Source organism: Aquarana catesbeiana, linkage group LG08 (genome assembly GCF_042186555.1).
Source record: "Aquarana catesbeiana isolate 2022-GZ linkage group LG08, ASM4218655v1, whole genome shotgun sequence".
Lineage (NCBI taxonomy): Eukaryota > Metazoa > Chordata > Amphibia > Anura > Ranidae > Aquarana > Aquarana catesbeiana.
In genome coordinates, this window is record NC_133331.1 from 57202182 (window position 1) to 57219132 (window position 16951).

The following is a 16951-nucleotide window of genomic DNA, read 5'->3' on the forward strand; positions in this document are numbered from 1 at the left end:
TTCTAACTGTTGAGGGAGGGGACTGACTGGGGGAGGAGACCGATCAGTGTTCCTACATACAAGGAACACACAATGTGTCTCCTCTCCCCTGACAGGACGTGGATCGTTTGTTTACGCACACTGATCCACGTTCCTGCTCTGTCAGGAGTGTTCACGGGTGCCCGGCCGACATCGCGGCCGCTGGGCACTCGCATCGGCTCCTCAGTGACATGGGCACGTGCATGCGCGCACCCCCTTTACCGGCAGGAAGCGGAGGGCGTCACATGACGCCTGCCCGGGATGGGAGATCCGTTCTATGGACGTCATTTGACAATACGCCGGGGATGAAGTGGTTAAAATGTGAAAGCTTTATTACACAAAGGTTAAGAGGACATTCTATATCAAATAGACATTATAGAATCTCCAATATAACAGTCAGATTTTTGTAGCATTTCCCAGCGCGTTTCGCAGTCAAAGACGCTTCTTCAAGGCTTTCATTTCTCATCATCTGATCAAGTACCTTCAAGTCCATCTTATCCGTTCGGGCTACAGGAAGACATATAGGCAAAACCCAGGGGTAGAAACATCAAACCATTAAGATGGAATAGGCTGGGCAGCCCCTCCAGGGAACACCCAAGTTAAACTTCATTCATACAGAGTACAGAGGCAAAGGTTCAAGAGTATCTCTCAGCAATAGGGAATAATAGTATCTCCAGTTAGAGCAAAAGATGTATAAACTATTCACAGAGAAAACAAAGTCTAAAACAAAGTGGATAAAGATCGCCTGGAGCCCTTCTGCCATTAATCCAACAGGTGTGAGGTATCCTCATGGGTGCCTGTGTCTCCCTGGGAACTCTGTGTGAAAGGACACTCAGAGTCGTGGCTCGGGAGCAAGCCTGCTTGGGTGCCCCCATTGCAAGCTGCTTCCTCTGGGGGCATGAGGGAGGGGCCAAGAGCGCTGGCAAGGGACCCAAGAAGAGGAGGATCAGGGCTGCTCTGTGCAATACAATTACACAGAGCAGGTAAGTATGACATTTTTATTATTTAGTTTTTTTAAAGGAAGCCTTTTAAATCACTTTAAATCAGCTGCTGAAAGTGTTTAAATTACTGAAGGCTTAATATAACTTTAATTTGATATAAATATATTTCAACATTACCTCCTCTCCAGGATTTCTCTGAGGTCTTGCTGACTGATTACATTCATTTTGTTGGTATCGGCCTTCCTGGGGAAAGCAAAACACATTGCATTGAGAGATTAATCTTCTAACAGTGAACACGATTGGGTCAATTGTATCAGCCTGGCCTAGTCAGGAAAACACCAGTATAGCCATCATTCTGAATGGCTTCCTAACACACTAATGCCCCGTACACACGGTCGGACATTTCGACAACAAAATCCATGAATTTTTTCCAACGGATGTTGGCTCAAACTTGTCTTGCATACACACGGTCACACAAAGTTGTCGGAAAATCCGATCATTCTGAACGCGGTGACGTAAAACATGTACGTCGGGACTATAAACGGGGCAGTGGCCAATAGCTTTCGTCTCTTAATTGGTTCTGAGCATGCGTGGCACTTTGTGCGTCGGATTTGTGCACACACGATCGGAATTTCAGACAACGGATTTTGTTGTCGGAAAATTTTATATCCTGCTCTCAAACTTTGTGTGTCGGAAATTCCGATGGAAAATGTGTGATGGAGCCTACACACGGTCGGAATTTCCGACAACAAGGTCCTATCACACATTTTCTGTTGGAAAATCCGACCGTGTGTATGGGGCATTAGACAATGCAATGCATGGCAACACATGGTCTTCCAATTGTGCATTGTCACCGTGTCACATGACCATCCAATGGAGACTACATATGGCCGTTTCAAGGTACATTACTCAGGCATGAGCCGCTGTTGTCACCATCAGGAAATCCCATGCACATTAAATGTCATCCAGTTAGGGTTTACATCTACTTTGAGGCTGGGTTCACACTTATACGAATTGGATGTGGGTTTCCCCACATCCAATTTGCAATAGCAGGAGATTTTGACCGGCTCCCTATGGACTGCGACTCCGGTGCGAATTTGCACAGAAGTCCTGTGTGTCTCTTGGTCCAAATTCAGGCAAAAATTCGGGCTGAAATCGTATTGAAACGGGGAACGGGGATTCACCGGACCCCTGCTATGAGCTGCATGCGGCGATAGTGTGAACCCAGAACACCAGCCAAAAACAAAAAAAAAGTAAATAATGAAATTTAAAAAAAAATGAATTCTTGAAAGATTAAATAACAATGCAGCTTTGGTTACAATATTCATCTTCAATGCAGAGATGTTCCTGCAGTACTCATTTTCTGCTACTAGGTGTCCTTAGACTGATAGCCAACATCATTCAACCTACTTCCTCTGAGCCCAGGTCGTCCTGGACTGTCCATGACTGGACAGTGATGAGCTCATCTCTCTGTCTCTCAGCTCTCTCCTCCTATCAGCATGCTTCTTGTCAGCACATGAACCGACTGGCTGCTTGTACTGCTTCTTTCTCTTACACATCAACACCGGTGTACAGGGTTACAAGAGGTTGATACCAGGTCACATTCAAGTACTTACACTACTTATTACTGCTATGTAATTATGTATTAAAACAGTTCTAAAGGCTAAAGGTGTTTTACCTTAATGCATTCTATGTATTAAAGTGATATTAAAGGCAACATAAAAAAAAAAAAAAAAACAACAAAGATGTTATATACTGTTTTTGCACAGAGCAGGCCGATCCTCCTTTTCTCGGGTCCCCGGCCGGCACTCCTGGCCCCTCCCTTCTGTTGAGTGCCCTCACAGCAGGCAGCTTGCAATGGGGGCACCCAAGCAGGACTTACTCCTGAGCTGCTGCTCTGCATGTCCATTCAGACACAGGGTCGCATCTTGGCCCCACCGTTCTCACTCTTCATTCACATCAACTAATAGCTCCTGTCTCAGCCAGTGAGGAGGGAGAGTACCCAGAGAGCCAATACTCTTGTGCACATTTCTGGATAGAGAGGGGGCTCAGGTAAGTAATAGTGGGGGGGGGGGGTGCTGCACACAGAAGATTTTTTACCTTCATATACCTTATGAAATTCTATGCATTTTAAAAAACCTTCAGCCTTTAAAACCACTTTTAGGTATAAACCCTTCTGCATTCAGCTTCCCCCCCCAGCCCCCCTCTTCCCTTTACTTACCTGGGTGGGCCCGGTTCTCGATCCAGCGAAGTGCCCAAGAGCAGAGGCCCTCTTGGCTCTCTCCCACCTCATTGGCCATTGGCACCCACTGCTGTCAATCACAACCAGTGAGGAGGGAGCAAGGAATGGGGCCAAGCCTCGCTCTGCATGTCAATAGACACACAGAGCGTGGCTTGGGAGTGAGCCTCTACAAGTGCCCCCATAGAAAGCACATTGATATGGGGACACACGTCAGGGGAAGGAGCCGAGAGCACCTATGTGGGACCAGAGAGGAGGTGGATCGGGTCTGCTCTGTGTAGACTATTGCACAGAGCAAGTAAATATATAAAAAAAATATTTGATCCTTCCCAATCATGTTAATGATCACAGAGCTGTAATAATCTATCTTTTACATCTGTCTGGAGTTCAGCTTTAAAAATCCAATGCAGGAGATTGGAGAAGAGGGATGATGGAGTCAGAATTGCCAAGTCAGCAATTTTTCAATTCTACATATTTTTGCAAAGCTCTGTATGGAAAAACAATTAGAAACAATGTAGAAACCCAGACAACTGTGATTTGTGAGATGTGTGATTCTTTCAGACTGGACAGGTATTCATGAAAACTGAGTATTGTGCTAAATGTCAGAAGATTCACTCCTACTAGAGATGATTCAGCTTCACTTGTTCATAAATGTAAATGTTAGGAGTGGCTGTTATTAATTTGTTATTCAGATTTTGGAGAAGCCGGACATCTCACACACTCACCTGAACTCTTCAAGGAGGGCGCTGAAGTCAGCGTGGAAATATTGCAGCAGTTTCTCCTTTAGGGCCCCGGTAGTAGATACCGAGTTTACAGACCGCCTGTGCACCGACCTGAGCATATTAGAACAGCTTTATCAGCTTAAAATCCATTTACTAAAATGTTTCATAATTTCATTCTGAATGTGGAGTGAAAATGACAAGAACTGCTTCAAAAAATGAAATCTTTACCCCTTATTCAATGCAAAAAGTGGCTTCCTCCATCCCTGTGCTGTGGTCCCAGATCTGCTAGGCCCATTATGAGGGGCTCCCACCACCCCTGCACTTAGTTCCTGGGTCTGCACACCTGCTGTGCCCATTATGAGGGGCTCCCACCACCCCTGCACTTAGTTCCTGGGTCTGCACACCTGCTGTGCCCATTATGAGGGGCTCCCACCATCCCTGTGCTGTGGTCCCAAGTCTGCTGGGCCCATTATGAGAGGCCCCTACCACTCCTGCACTTAGTGCCTGGGTCTGCACACCTGATGTGCCCATTATGAGGGGTTCCCATCATCCCTGTGCAATGTTCCAGATCTGCTGAGCCTATTATGAGGGGTTCTTTGCATCCCTACACTTAGTTCCTAGGCCTGCACACCTGCTGTGCCCATTATGAGGGGCTCCTTCTATCCCTGTGCTGTGTTCCTGGCTCTGCACACCTGCTAGAGTTTCTCCTCTAGGGCCCCGGTAGTGGACGCGGAGTTTACAGACCCCATGTGCACTGACCTGAGCATATCAGAATAGCTTCATCAGCTTAAAATCCATTTACTAAAATGTTTCATAATTTCATTCTGAATGTGGAGCGAAAATGACAAGAACTGCTTCAAAAAATGAGCCCCGTTATGAGGGACTCCCACCATCCATGTGCTGTGGTCCCAGATCTGCTGGGCCCATTACGAGGGGCTCCCACCACCCCTGCGTTTAGTTCCTGGGTCTGCACACCTGCTATGCCCATTATGAGTGGCTCCCACCATCCTTGCTGGATTTATCTTTTTTTTAAACCAGTTGTTTTCACACTGTGGCCTGTGGCCCAGATGCAATCTTTTGAATGCCTTTATCCAGCCCTTGGGAATTCCTCCCACAGATATGAAGCCCTATTCCTCTTACTGGTACAGACAATGGGGCAATATTCCTTCCACTGACACCAATGATGAGACACTTTTCCTCCCTCCGACACCAATAATGGGACACTATTCCTCCCACTCACACCAACAATAAGACATTATTTCTATCACTAATACCCATTATGGGGCACAGGTCCTCCTCTTACTGACACAGGTGCTATGTAAGGTTTCTACTCCCACTGACCACAGTGGGGAGCCCTTAAAATCTGAAGGACAGTAAACTGGCCCTTTGTTTAAAATGTTTGGAGACCCCTGAGTTAAACTATAGAGAATGTAACAGGAGGACCTGGAACACTCAAAACTCCCAGCTGGTCAAGTACAGTGTTGAATATTATGGCAGGGATTACTCGTTGTTAGAGTATCCAAGACATATAGGAAGCCAGGGGCTGACTCTACCAACCAGATATTGGGTGGGCTGATCCTTTATTGTTAGAAGGTAACTCCTTGAATATTGATATAAACCATCTATTTACTACAGAGCCTTTTGCAATTTAATTCAGCTCCACGCCACATATTCCCATCAATACATATGCCTGTACTCCATTCACACCACTGAAATATTTCTACTAATTGTGACTCCACCTGTTTTCCTTGCTCAGGATCTTGTGTGCTCTTCCGCTATTCCTTCTTGTCTGGAGACGCTGTAGAAAGTCCACATAGTCAACGTCAGAAGAATTCTCATTTAAACCACAACGAGCGAGGAAATGGCACAACTGGTCCCCAGTGAGATGAAGCTGAAACTTATCCAAAACCTTAAGGAAATCTTCTCTTGAGACCTGTTGGAAAATAAGATTATTCCAGCTGAAAAAATCAAATTTTTTATCCCAACAGCAATGCCAAGAGATTGAATCAAGGTAAAACTCAATGCTAAAGGAAAGAAATAGATTTCATTGACTTTATGATACCCTATATGGCAAAAAGTTTGTGGAAGCCTGATCATCACACTTATACGAGAGTTGGTTGGACACCCAATTCCAAAACCATGGCCATTAATATGTTGTTGCCCCTCTTTGTGGCTATAATCCTCCACTCTTCGAGGAAGGCTTTCCACAGGATTTTGGAGGGTCATCCCAAAGGTGTTCAGTAGAGTTGAGGTAAGGGCTCTGTGCAGTACACTCGAGTTCCTCCACACCAAACTAGTCAAACCATGTCTTTATGGAGCTGGTTTTGTGAACAGGTCAACAGTAATTCTGGAACAGAAAAGGGCCTTTACCAAATTGTTACCACAAGGTTGAAACAGTGCAATTGTCTACAATGTCTTTGTATGCTGTATTATTAACAATAGCCTCCATTGGAGATCTGATCTCAGTCATTTGGAGAGTTTCCACATACTATTGGCCCTATAATGTATGACAGTTTTGAAATAAAGAGTCATAGGAAAAACATAGGGTGCAAAATACAGACAAGATCTTGGTTGTTAATACAATAGGTGAAGGCTTTATGATAAGATAAGTACATGGAGCTTGAGAATCGTAGTCACAATGGTGGATGAAGAAGTATAAAGTGGTTAAAACGAGACAATTTATTGATAACTATTAATAACTATTAATAACTATTATTGTGCAATTGTGGAAATAATACGTGGTGTGTTTTAGGTAAAGGGCTTTTCAGAAGCATTTTAGGTTGTTTTACATGTGTTACCGTGCATCCCTAAGAAAAGGTGCTCGTTGATGGAAGCTGCGCCATAGATTCAGCAAGTGAGATTTTTTTGAATGCAGAAGTACAAATGAAGACTTAGAGCAGCATAAATTATTTGCAATTTGGAAATTTGTACCAGATAGCTAAATGTGTATTAAAAAAAAAAAAATAAAAAATTGATGAACTAATGTTATATAGTGTTCTTACCAGGACCAGATTTCTGCAAAGCTAGCACGGTTTGTTGTACTATCTTGTACCACAGTTAGGAATATTTAAAATTGGTCCCTTATGAGAAAGGCCCCCTTTCCAAACACAGAAGGGACCATGGACCCATTATTTGACCATGCAGTGCTGGGCCACTAGCAAGGGAACATTTGCTTTATTTGCTTTTAAACAATAAAGTTGTTTTTATATTGCATGAGGAGAAGCCATTTCTTTGTCCACCAGAGTGCTTCCTGGATTACCAAAGGGCATTAGATTTATATTCTCTATATAGGGTTCGTTGATATATCTGATATTGGGCAGTTTGGAGATTTGATCAGTCTATTCTTTACATCCAATAGAAGGCCTGGGTCATTCTGCAGAAGACCTGGGACACTTGGTAGAAGACCTGCGACAATTTGTAGAAGTGCTGGGGGAATTGGTTGAGTACCTGAAAAACCTGATAGAAGACCTGGGACACTTTGCAGAAGGCATAGGACAACTGGCAAAAGACATGGGGAACTCAGTAAAAGACCTCAGGCACTCAGTAGGAGACCCGAGAAACTTGGTAAAAGACCTGGCCCATTTATTAGGAGACTTGTGGCACTTGGTAGAAGACTTAGGGAACTCATTAAAAAAAACCTGGGACATGCATTAGAAAACCTAGGGAACCCATTAGAAGATTTGGGGCACTTGGTAGAAGACCTGGGACACTCATTATGAGACCTGGAGAAGTTGGTAAAAGAGCTGGGGCACTTGTTGGGAGACCTTGAGTAGTTGGTACCAGGGTACTAGGGTACCAGGTCAACATCAGCCTCTCTGCACCCAGCCTTGGCATGTCTGTTTGGTAAAATGGCATGACCTTGCTTGTTTGACTGTAATGTTGGCTATTCAACTTGGTTTGGAGAATCATAATAAAAGATAATTAGCCTAGAAGTGGGAAAAATAATAATTTAACTAAGAAATGGAGTTGCTTCTAACCAGCCACCAATGAGATCAAACTCTCTGGGCATCCTGGAATTTGATTGGCAGCTCAGTGGATTAATTTCAGCTACAGCTACCCTATCTTGTCTTGAGCATTATTTTAAATGGTGGCAATGACAATGCCAAGGAACGCACTCTCAAATGATTTTGATAACATTGTTCTTTATGTCTCTCCATGGCTTGGATGACTGATCCAGGAGTCATCCAAGAGGAGACACCAACTCACCTTGTGTGTCCTATCTGGATCACACACCAGGAATTCTGCCATCATGGCTCGAACCCCCTCTCTGAATCTCTCCTTCAACCACTTCTCAATGCTGAGCGACAACTTCCTCTCATTTCTTGTCCGTGATCCAACCTTTGTGCTCATTTCTGGAAATACAAAAAGCATTGTGTGTGACAATGAGGGTGTTCTGGAGTTACTCTAATTCTACTATTCAATTTAAAATGTGCCCTAAAAAAAATGTATCTGGCAGGTGATTGTGAGGAGATTACTCTAGGTCTAGGAAGAACATAATACATTAGACTGAAAGAGTTTAATAATCAAACATACCAGAGAGTACACACATCTATGTTCCCATCCTTACTTTGAGTGTATGTTTGGTTTGGCATCCTTCTACCCCCAGGACATATAGGGCACGTGGAGCAGAACTTAAAGGGAAACTAACATATTTTCAGTTTTTTTAAGTCATTGCTTTACCAATTACATAAAGGTAATCTATATTTTTATATATTTGCTGTTCCATATTTTCATGCCTGTATTTTACACTTTCAGAGTGTTCGGGTGGCTCTAGAGTTGCCTGGATCACTTTTATCTGAAAACCTTTTGCTGACTCTAAAAATCAACAGCAGGCTTTATAGCCGCTTGTAAACTGTGCTATTTATAACGTACATTGGTAGTTAAGACGTTAAGGAGACTGAGTAACCCCTAGTCTATGATATTCATTAGAACTGAGGAAGACACTCGGACGATTATCGAAACGTCATCAACATTACAGAACAAGTCCAGTTAAATGGAACCAACTACTACCAGCTATAGCATGAGCTAGACACGTGAGAACCCTTGCAGATACAATCTTAATAGAATTCTCCTCTTACTTTGGTCTACGTGGCTTTGAGACACTTTCTGCAGTCCGGAGAGCAGCATGCTGCGTTCTTCATATAAATCCTGCGCACTCTTTGCTCCTAGGTGACTACGCAGGTCCTCAATCCCCAGAGTACCGCTGTCTTCTCTGACATATCTTCAAAGAAATAAAATCTTGTCAGTGATAATAATTTTGGACTTAAACCATGTGACCGACCCAACCAGGACAGAGGCTTTTGGAGGGGACTGCAGGGTAGCCTCTTGCCTATTGATTATGGGCCCTGGCATTTGATGTAGCTACGAACATTCAGGAAGATGTCCTGTTATATAATGCAAGATGACATATTATTACCACATTTAGTAGTCAAAAAGGAACTGCAGTCTGCTCACATAATTTGTAATAAAAACATCTTTGCCATTCTGAAGCTTCTCTCCAACCACTTTGCTTATTATTTTATATATACTGCGATTCTGTACTTGCCAAATATGCTGCAGAAATCTCCCTCCACTGAGTCTGGCTGCAACCATTTTAACTGTGGGCAGCTGAAGATGCTGCCTGTTCACTTTCTGGATTTACACAGACACACAGAGACACAACTCCAGCTCTGCAGCTCTCATTGGCCATCTTATGACTCATCCCCCCTCCTGTCCTGGCAAACTCTTAGGAGAGTGTGAGAGTGAGCTGTGCATGATGTCATAAGCCTAGGCTAATGACTAGACAAGAAACAGGAAGTGGGCCGTATAAGGTATTTAGTGGCAGAAAAAAAAGTTTTACTATTCAAAGATAAAACAACGAGGTCAGAAGATTTAATAGATGGAAAGATGAAAAAATGACTGAAGGTCTAGGGAAGCCATGATGGTCTCTGACAACTTGAAACTCAGTGAGAGAATAGATGTGAAAAGAAAGCTGGTTAATGAGATTTGGACAGCCCTGGGTCTTCTTGAATACAGGTGCCGAACTGTCTGGAAGGGCACTGACCTGAGTCACTTAGGCTTGTCTAGGTGACTAGTTGTTAATTAGTTTACTGTTTAAGTAGATTACTGTTTATGTTGGCTGTTCATTAGATGTACTGACCTTACTGTTTACAGTTTGCATTGTTTCGGATAATGTGATTGAGCTCTTACCTGATTTTGTGTGGGATATATTCTGGGTGAGTTTATAATAAAGTCAGTTCCAGTTTGCACCTAAGCTGATATCGTCTAGTCCTTGGGTGCAATATTCAGCTATAATACCTGGTTCCTGACAGGAGGAAGCTGTATCTTGGCAGAAGCACCCAAGTGGAGTGCCAGGAGGTCTGTCACAAACAGATCTAACTAAAACTGAGAATTTTTAGATTCCCTATTACTTTTAGTACCAGGAATAATGGTTGTCAGTACAAAATGGGGAGGTGAATCATGGAGGTTCAACCTGCCTAGGAACGCCCACTCCTCCAGACTGACATCTATCCATCAAGATATTTTAATATTTGCATAACTCCTCCAAGAGCCAACCCACTGCTTGCATCAGGTTTGAGGACGCTGGAGAGGCAAAGCACTGTAATGTTTTCAGAAAGGTAAGTGCAGCACCCTGCTGGCCTCTCCCGCCAGCCATGATCTGCCTTTGTTGCATAGAGAGCCACAGAAACCTAGTAATAACATAATTGAATCCAAAATAAGGTATGGGAGGAAAATGGAAAGGTTTTAAAAATTTGTTAGCATGTTAAAGAGGAGGGGAAAGGAGGAACCAGGGAACATAAAATGTAAGCATATAAAACTTTTATTTTGAGCAGGGACAGCAATAAAAGCCTTATAGGGGTTTGGATCCTTGTCTATTCTATACAAAACTAAAAAAAATGAACAAACAATTTGATTAGAAATACACTTTAATTAAAACCAATATTTAGTAAATAACGATGCTGAAGCACAGCCAGGAATGTGGGCATACAGGTTGTCTTACCGGTTCCACAATTTCTTGAACTCTTCCTCAGTCATCCTTACACCCAGCTTGGACAAGGAGCTGTGGAACTCAGGTGAGGTCAGGGAATCCTTTGGGAAAAGCTTCAGAAGTTCGAAATATCTGCAACATTGAGAAACAATGATCAGATATAGTTTAAAAAAAAACAAAAGAAAAAAAAATAGATTTTATATGTGTATATATATATATATATATATATATATATATATATATATATATATATATATATATATATATATACATATATACACACACACACTATATTACCAAAAGTATTGTGATGCCTACCTTTACACGCACCTTTATGGACCTTGCTTTGTGCACTGGTGCACATTCATGTTGGAACAGGAAGAGGTCATCCCCAAACTGTTCCCACAAAGTTGGGAGCATGAAATTGTCCAAAATGTCTTGGTATGATAACGCCTTAAGAGCCGGTTCACACAGGGGCGGCTTCAAAGTCCCCCAACTCTGAAGCCGCTCCGTACAGCGTGACTTCAGCACGGCTTGCAAAACAGCTTTTATATAGAAGTTAATGCAAGCCGCTCTGAAGTCGCCCCAAAGTAGTACAGGAACCTTTTTCTAAGTCGCTCCTATTAGAACGGTTCCATTGTACAGAATGGAGCGCGACTTGTCAGGTGTCTAAGTCTCCTAACAAGTTGCCCCTGTGTGAACCAGGTCTTAGAGTTCCCTTCACTGAAACTAAAGGACCAAGCCCAACCCCTGAAAAACAGCCCCACACTATAATCCCCCGTCCGCCAAATGATTTGGACCAGTGCACAAAGCAAGGTCCATAAAGACACGGATGAGCGAGTTTGGGGTGGAGGAACTTGACTGGCCTGCACAGAGTCCTGACCTCAACCTGCTAGAACACCTTTGGGATCAGTAAGAGCGGAGACTGCAAGCCAGGCCTTCTTGTCCAACATCAGTGCCTGACCTCACAAATGCGCTTCTGGAAGAATGGTCAAACATTCCCATAGACACACTCCTAAACCTTGTGGAAAGTCTTCCTGGAAGAGTCATAGCTGCAAATGGTGGGCCAACTCAATATTGAACCCTACGGACTAAGACTGGGATGCCATTAAAGTTCAATTGCATTTAAAGGCAGGCATCCCAATACTTGGTGATATGATGTATATATATATATATATATATATATATATATATATATATATATATATATATATATATACTTTTTTGTTTATTTATTTATTTATTTTTTAATTAGGATTGTAGGCTCCTAGGAGCAGGACCCTCTTAACCCTTTTGTATTGAACTGAATTGTAATTGTACTGTCTACCTTTATAATATAAAGTGCTGCACAAACGATTGGCTAAATCCTGAATATTATTATTAATAATAATAATCCCTGCAGTCCTATTAAAGGAAATGCACTTTTTACATAAAATAGTAAATTTGTAATTGTAATTAACAAATCACTGTTCCAAAAGGAGGAGACTTTCCTTCATATGTTTCTGCAGTATTATACATGTTATGTGTTGTTGGTTATTTTGCATTTGATTATTATTTTTTACTATACAGGATTTATATAGCGCCAACAGTTTGCACAGCACTTAACAAAATAAAGGCAGACATTACAGTTACATTACAATTTGGTACAAGAGGAATCAGAGGGCCCTGCTCATTAGAGCTTACAATCTAAGAGGGAGGGTCAATTGATACAAAAGTTAATAGCTGTGGGGGGTGAGCTGATAAAGGAAGTAAAACAGTGTTAGTTAGAAGCAGGATAGGCTTCTTTAAAGAGAAGGGGTTTCAGGGATCTTCTTAAGATGGATAAATTAGGGGAGAGTTGGACAGATTGGGGTAGGGAGTTCCAAAGAAAGGGAGAAGCTCTGGAGAAATCCTGGAGGCGAGTATGGGAGGAGATGACAAGGGAACTAGATAGCAGGAGGTCTTGGGAGGACCGAAGACAGCGGCTTGGTTGGTATTTTGGGACTAGGTTAGTGATGTAGCTGGAGGCAGAGTTATGGATGGCTTTGTAAATTATTGTTAGTACCTTGAATTTGATGCTCTGCAAAGCAACTAAACTAAACCAGCCACCCCTTCAGTCTTGCACGGTTGTACAGGCTCCTCTCCTGGACTGAAATTGCTTTCTCTGATTTCACTGCACACTGTGCGAGCTTCTCACATTGTGCATTAGAAGTTGCAGCAAGTCAGATAGAGCCCACCTCATTTCCTGCCTGGAGGACACACAGGATCATCTAGCTCCTTCCTCCACATCCTGACTGTCCCTGGCCCATCCCTTTTATTCATTGGATTTCAGTTCTTTTAATCATGGGGCTCAGCGTCACAGATGGGCATTATCTGGGTGGTCTTCATGCAAAAACAGCCTTAGTAGGAACAGCCACTCCTCCAGACTGACATCCACCCATCAAGGCATCATCAGATTCTCCCAAGAGCCAGCCTACTGCTTGTATCAGATTTGAGGAGTACTGAGGCCGGGTTCTGTGATGATCCAGTAATGATGTCGCTAAGTTTAAAATAAGGTATGTAGTGTATGGAAAACAAAAAGGTTTTGTTTAAAAATGTCAATAGTGTGTTGATTGGAGAGGACAGGGACCAGGGAAGGCAAAATATATGCAAATTACATTTCAGATTTATTCCCTGTGTCTTGTGTCCCTGTGGGGAGAAGTTTTCAGCTTCTGAAAATTAGAATGGTTGTTTTTGACACAGGATTTCTAAGATTCAGAAATCACAACATTCAGCACAAACATTTTTGTATCTTGTGTTTTATTTTATGATAATTATTTACAGTAATGAATTTATTAGACGGAAAACAAAATAAGAGTCACTTAATGGTAACTTAAAGAATATGTAAACCCAACACTTCATATTCCTGAGGGAATGTGATCAGTTATAAAAAAAGAGAAAAAAAAAGGTATTTATAAAATATATATTTTTATATATATATATATATATATATATATATATATATATATACACACAGACAATATCTCACAAAAGTAAGTACACCCCTCACATTTTTGTAAATATTTTATTATATCTTTTCATGTGACAACACTGAAGAAATGACATTTTACTACAATGTAAAGTAGTGAGTGTACAGCTTGTATAACAGTGTAAATTTGCTGTCCCCTCCAAATAACTCAACACACAGCCATTAATGTCTAAATCGCTGGCAACAAAAGTGAGTACACCCCTAAGTGAAAATGTCCAAATTGGGCCAAATTAGCCATTTTCCCTCCTTGGTGTGACTCGTTAGTGTTACAAGGTCTCAGGTGTGAATGGGGAGAAGGTGTGTTAATTTTGGTGTTATCGCTCTCACTCTCTCATACTGGTCACTGGATGTTCAACATGGCACCTTATGGCAAAGAACTCTCTGAGGATCTGAAAAAAAGAATCGTTGCTCTAAATATGGCACAGGCTATAAGAAGATTGCCAAGACCCTCAAACTGAGCTGCAGCATGGTGGCCAAGACCATACAGCGGTTTAACAGGACAGTTTCCACTCAGAACAGGCTTCGCTGTGGTCGACCAAAGAATTTGGGTGCACGTGCTCAGCGTCATATCCAGAGGTTGTCTTTCGGGATTAGATGTATGAGTGCTGCCAGCATTGCTGCAGAGGTAGAAGGGGTGGGGGGTCAGCCTGTCAGTGCACAGACCATACGCCACACACTGCATCAAATTGGTCTGCATGGTTGTCGTCCCAGAAGGAAGCCTCTTCTAAAGATGATGCACAAGAAAGCCCACAAACTGAAGACAAGCAGACCAAGGACATGGATTACTAGAACCGTGTCCTGTGGTCTGATGAGACCAAGATAAACTTATTTGGTTCAGATGGTGTCAAGCGTGTGTGGGGACAACCAAGTGAGGAGTACAAAGACAAGTGTGTCTTGCCTACAGTTAAGCATGGTGGTGGGAGTGTCATGGTCTGGGGCTGCATGAGTGTTGCCGGCACTGGGGAGATACAGTTCATTGAGGGAACCATGAATGCAAACATGTACTGTGACATACTGAAGCAGAGCATGATCCCCTCCCTTGGGAGACTGGGCTGCCGGGCAGTATTCCAACATGATAATGACCCCAAACACACCTGCTAAAGAAGCTGAGGGTAAAGGTGATGGACGGGCCAAGGATGTCTCCAGACCTAAAACCTATTGAGCATCTGTGGGGCATCCTCAAATGGAAGATGGAGGAGCGCATCCACCAGCTCAGTGATGTCGTCATGGAGGACTGGAAGAGGACTCCAGTGGCAACCTGTGAAGCTCTGGTGAACTCCATGCCCAAGAGGGTTAAGGCAGTGCTGGAAAATAATGGTGGCCACACAAAATATTGACACTTTGGGCTCAATTTGGACATTTTCACTTAGGGGTGTACTCCATTTTGTTGCCAGCGGTTTAGATATTAATGGCTGTGTGTTGAGTTATTTTGAGGGGACAGCACATTTACACTGTTATACAACCTGTACACTCACTACTTTACATTGTAGCAAAGTGTAATTTCTTCAGTGTTGTCACATGAAAAGATATAATAAAATATTTACAGAAATGTGAGGGGTGTACTCACTTTTGTGAGATACTGTATATACACACACACACAAATGTTTTTTCTTTCATTTCTATTTTAAACTGAATAGGTTGTTTTACAAGGTGAGGGTTGACCCCACCCCGCCTCCCGGCATCCCAAACCCATTAAAGGGCCTGGTGGTGCCGGCTCCAAGGGGTTAATATGTCTTAAATTAGATTTAAACCCTAATTGTGACCTGTGTATCGTTAAGAATTGTCTTTTTAATGTATTAAAACAGCCATGTTTAGTCTATATTGCAAGCCACTGCGTGACAACGTAAGAGCACATTTGGGAGACAGGGATAGAGGGTTGTCACCCTATAATAAGAAGGATCTGAACAAGGTCCTCAAAGCCCCCTGTAGTCTTCTGATGTCTACACAAGGGAGGATTTCACAGATAACTAATATGCATAAGGTGCAAAAAATGCACATATTATTATTATTATTATTCACGATATCTATAGCGCCAACAGTTTACGCAGTGCTTTATAATGTATAGGGGGACAACACAATTACAGTACAGTTCAATACAAAAGGTACAGGAGGGCCCTGCTCGTAGAGCTTACATTCTAAGGGAGGTGGTGATGGTACAAAAGGTAATAGCTGCAGAGAATGATTTGATGGGGGGTGGCTCGGGGATAGTTGTTAGGTGGGTGTGGGATAGGCTTCCCTAAATAAATGAGTTTTCAGGGATCTCCTAAAGGTGGACAGGGTAGGGGCTGATCGGACATACTGGGGCAGGGAGTTCCAGAGGATGGGAGAGGCTCTGGAGAAGTCCAGAAGGCGAGCATGAGAGGTGGTAACAAGGGAGCTAGAGAGCAGGAGGTCCTGGGAGGAGCGGAGGGGACGATTTGGGCGATATCTGCAGATAAGGTTGGCGATGTAGATGGGATTGGAGAGAGAGGAGCAGCAGTCATGGATTGGTTAGTGAGGTGTATTAGTCTAGCAGCAGAATTCATAATAGACTGAAGGGAGAATAGCCTGCTTAAGGGTAGGCCATTAAGGAGAGAGTTGCAGTAGTTGAGGCGGGAAATAATCAAGGAGTGAATAAGTTGCTTTGTGGTGTCATTAGTCAGGAAGGGTCGAAATCTGGAGATGTTGCGGAGGTTAAGGCGGCAGGATTTAGCCAGTGATTGGATGTGGGGGCTGAAGGAGAGGTCAGAGTCAAGGATTACACCCAGCACCCTGGCATGTGTGGAGGGACCAATGGTTGTGCTGTTGATATTAATGATGAAGTCACAGGGGGGGGACCGTGAAGGAGGAAATATAACAAGCTCAGTTTTAGAAAGATTGAGTTTGAGGAAGTGGTGTGACATCCATATTGACATGTCATTTAGTAAGTTTGAGATCCGTGAGGAGATTGAGGGGGTGAGTTGAGGAGTGGAGAGATAGATATGGGTGTCGTCAGCATAGAGGTGGTATTGGAAGCCATGGGAGGTTATCAACTGGTCCATGGAAGAGGTATAGAGT

The 16951-nt window shown here is 42.9% G+C and overlaps 1 protein-coding gene across 1 annotated transcript in view; it reads right to left on the reverse strand.

Annotated features, from left to right (window-relative positions):
- LOC141105776 (EF-hand calcium-binding domain-containing protein 6-like) overlaps positions 1 to 16951 on the reverse strand; it is a 76076-nt gene that overhangs the window by 26727 nt on the left and 32398 nt on the right. Inside the window, exons 6-11 of the mRNA XM_073595889.1 lie at positions 10921 to 11040; positions 8999 to 9141; positions 8127 to 8272; positions 5660 to 5853; positions 3924 to 4031; positions 1137 to 1202 (exon numbers count right to left, since the gene is read on the reverse strand). Coding sequence (XP_073451990.1) covers positions 1137 to 1202; positions 3924 to 4031; positions 5660 to 5853; positions 8127 to 8272; positions 8999 to 9141; positions 10921 to 11040 — 777 coding nt within the window. The remainder of the gene's footprint in view (positions 1 to 1136; positions 1203 to 3923; positions 4032 to 5659; positions 5854 to 8126; positions 8273 to 8998; positions 9142 to 10920; positions 11041 to 16951) is intronic.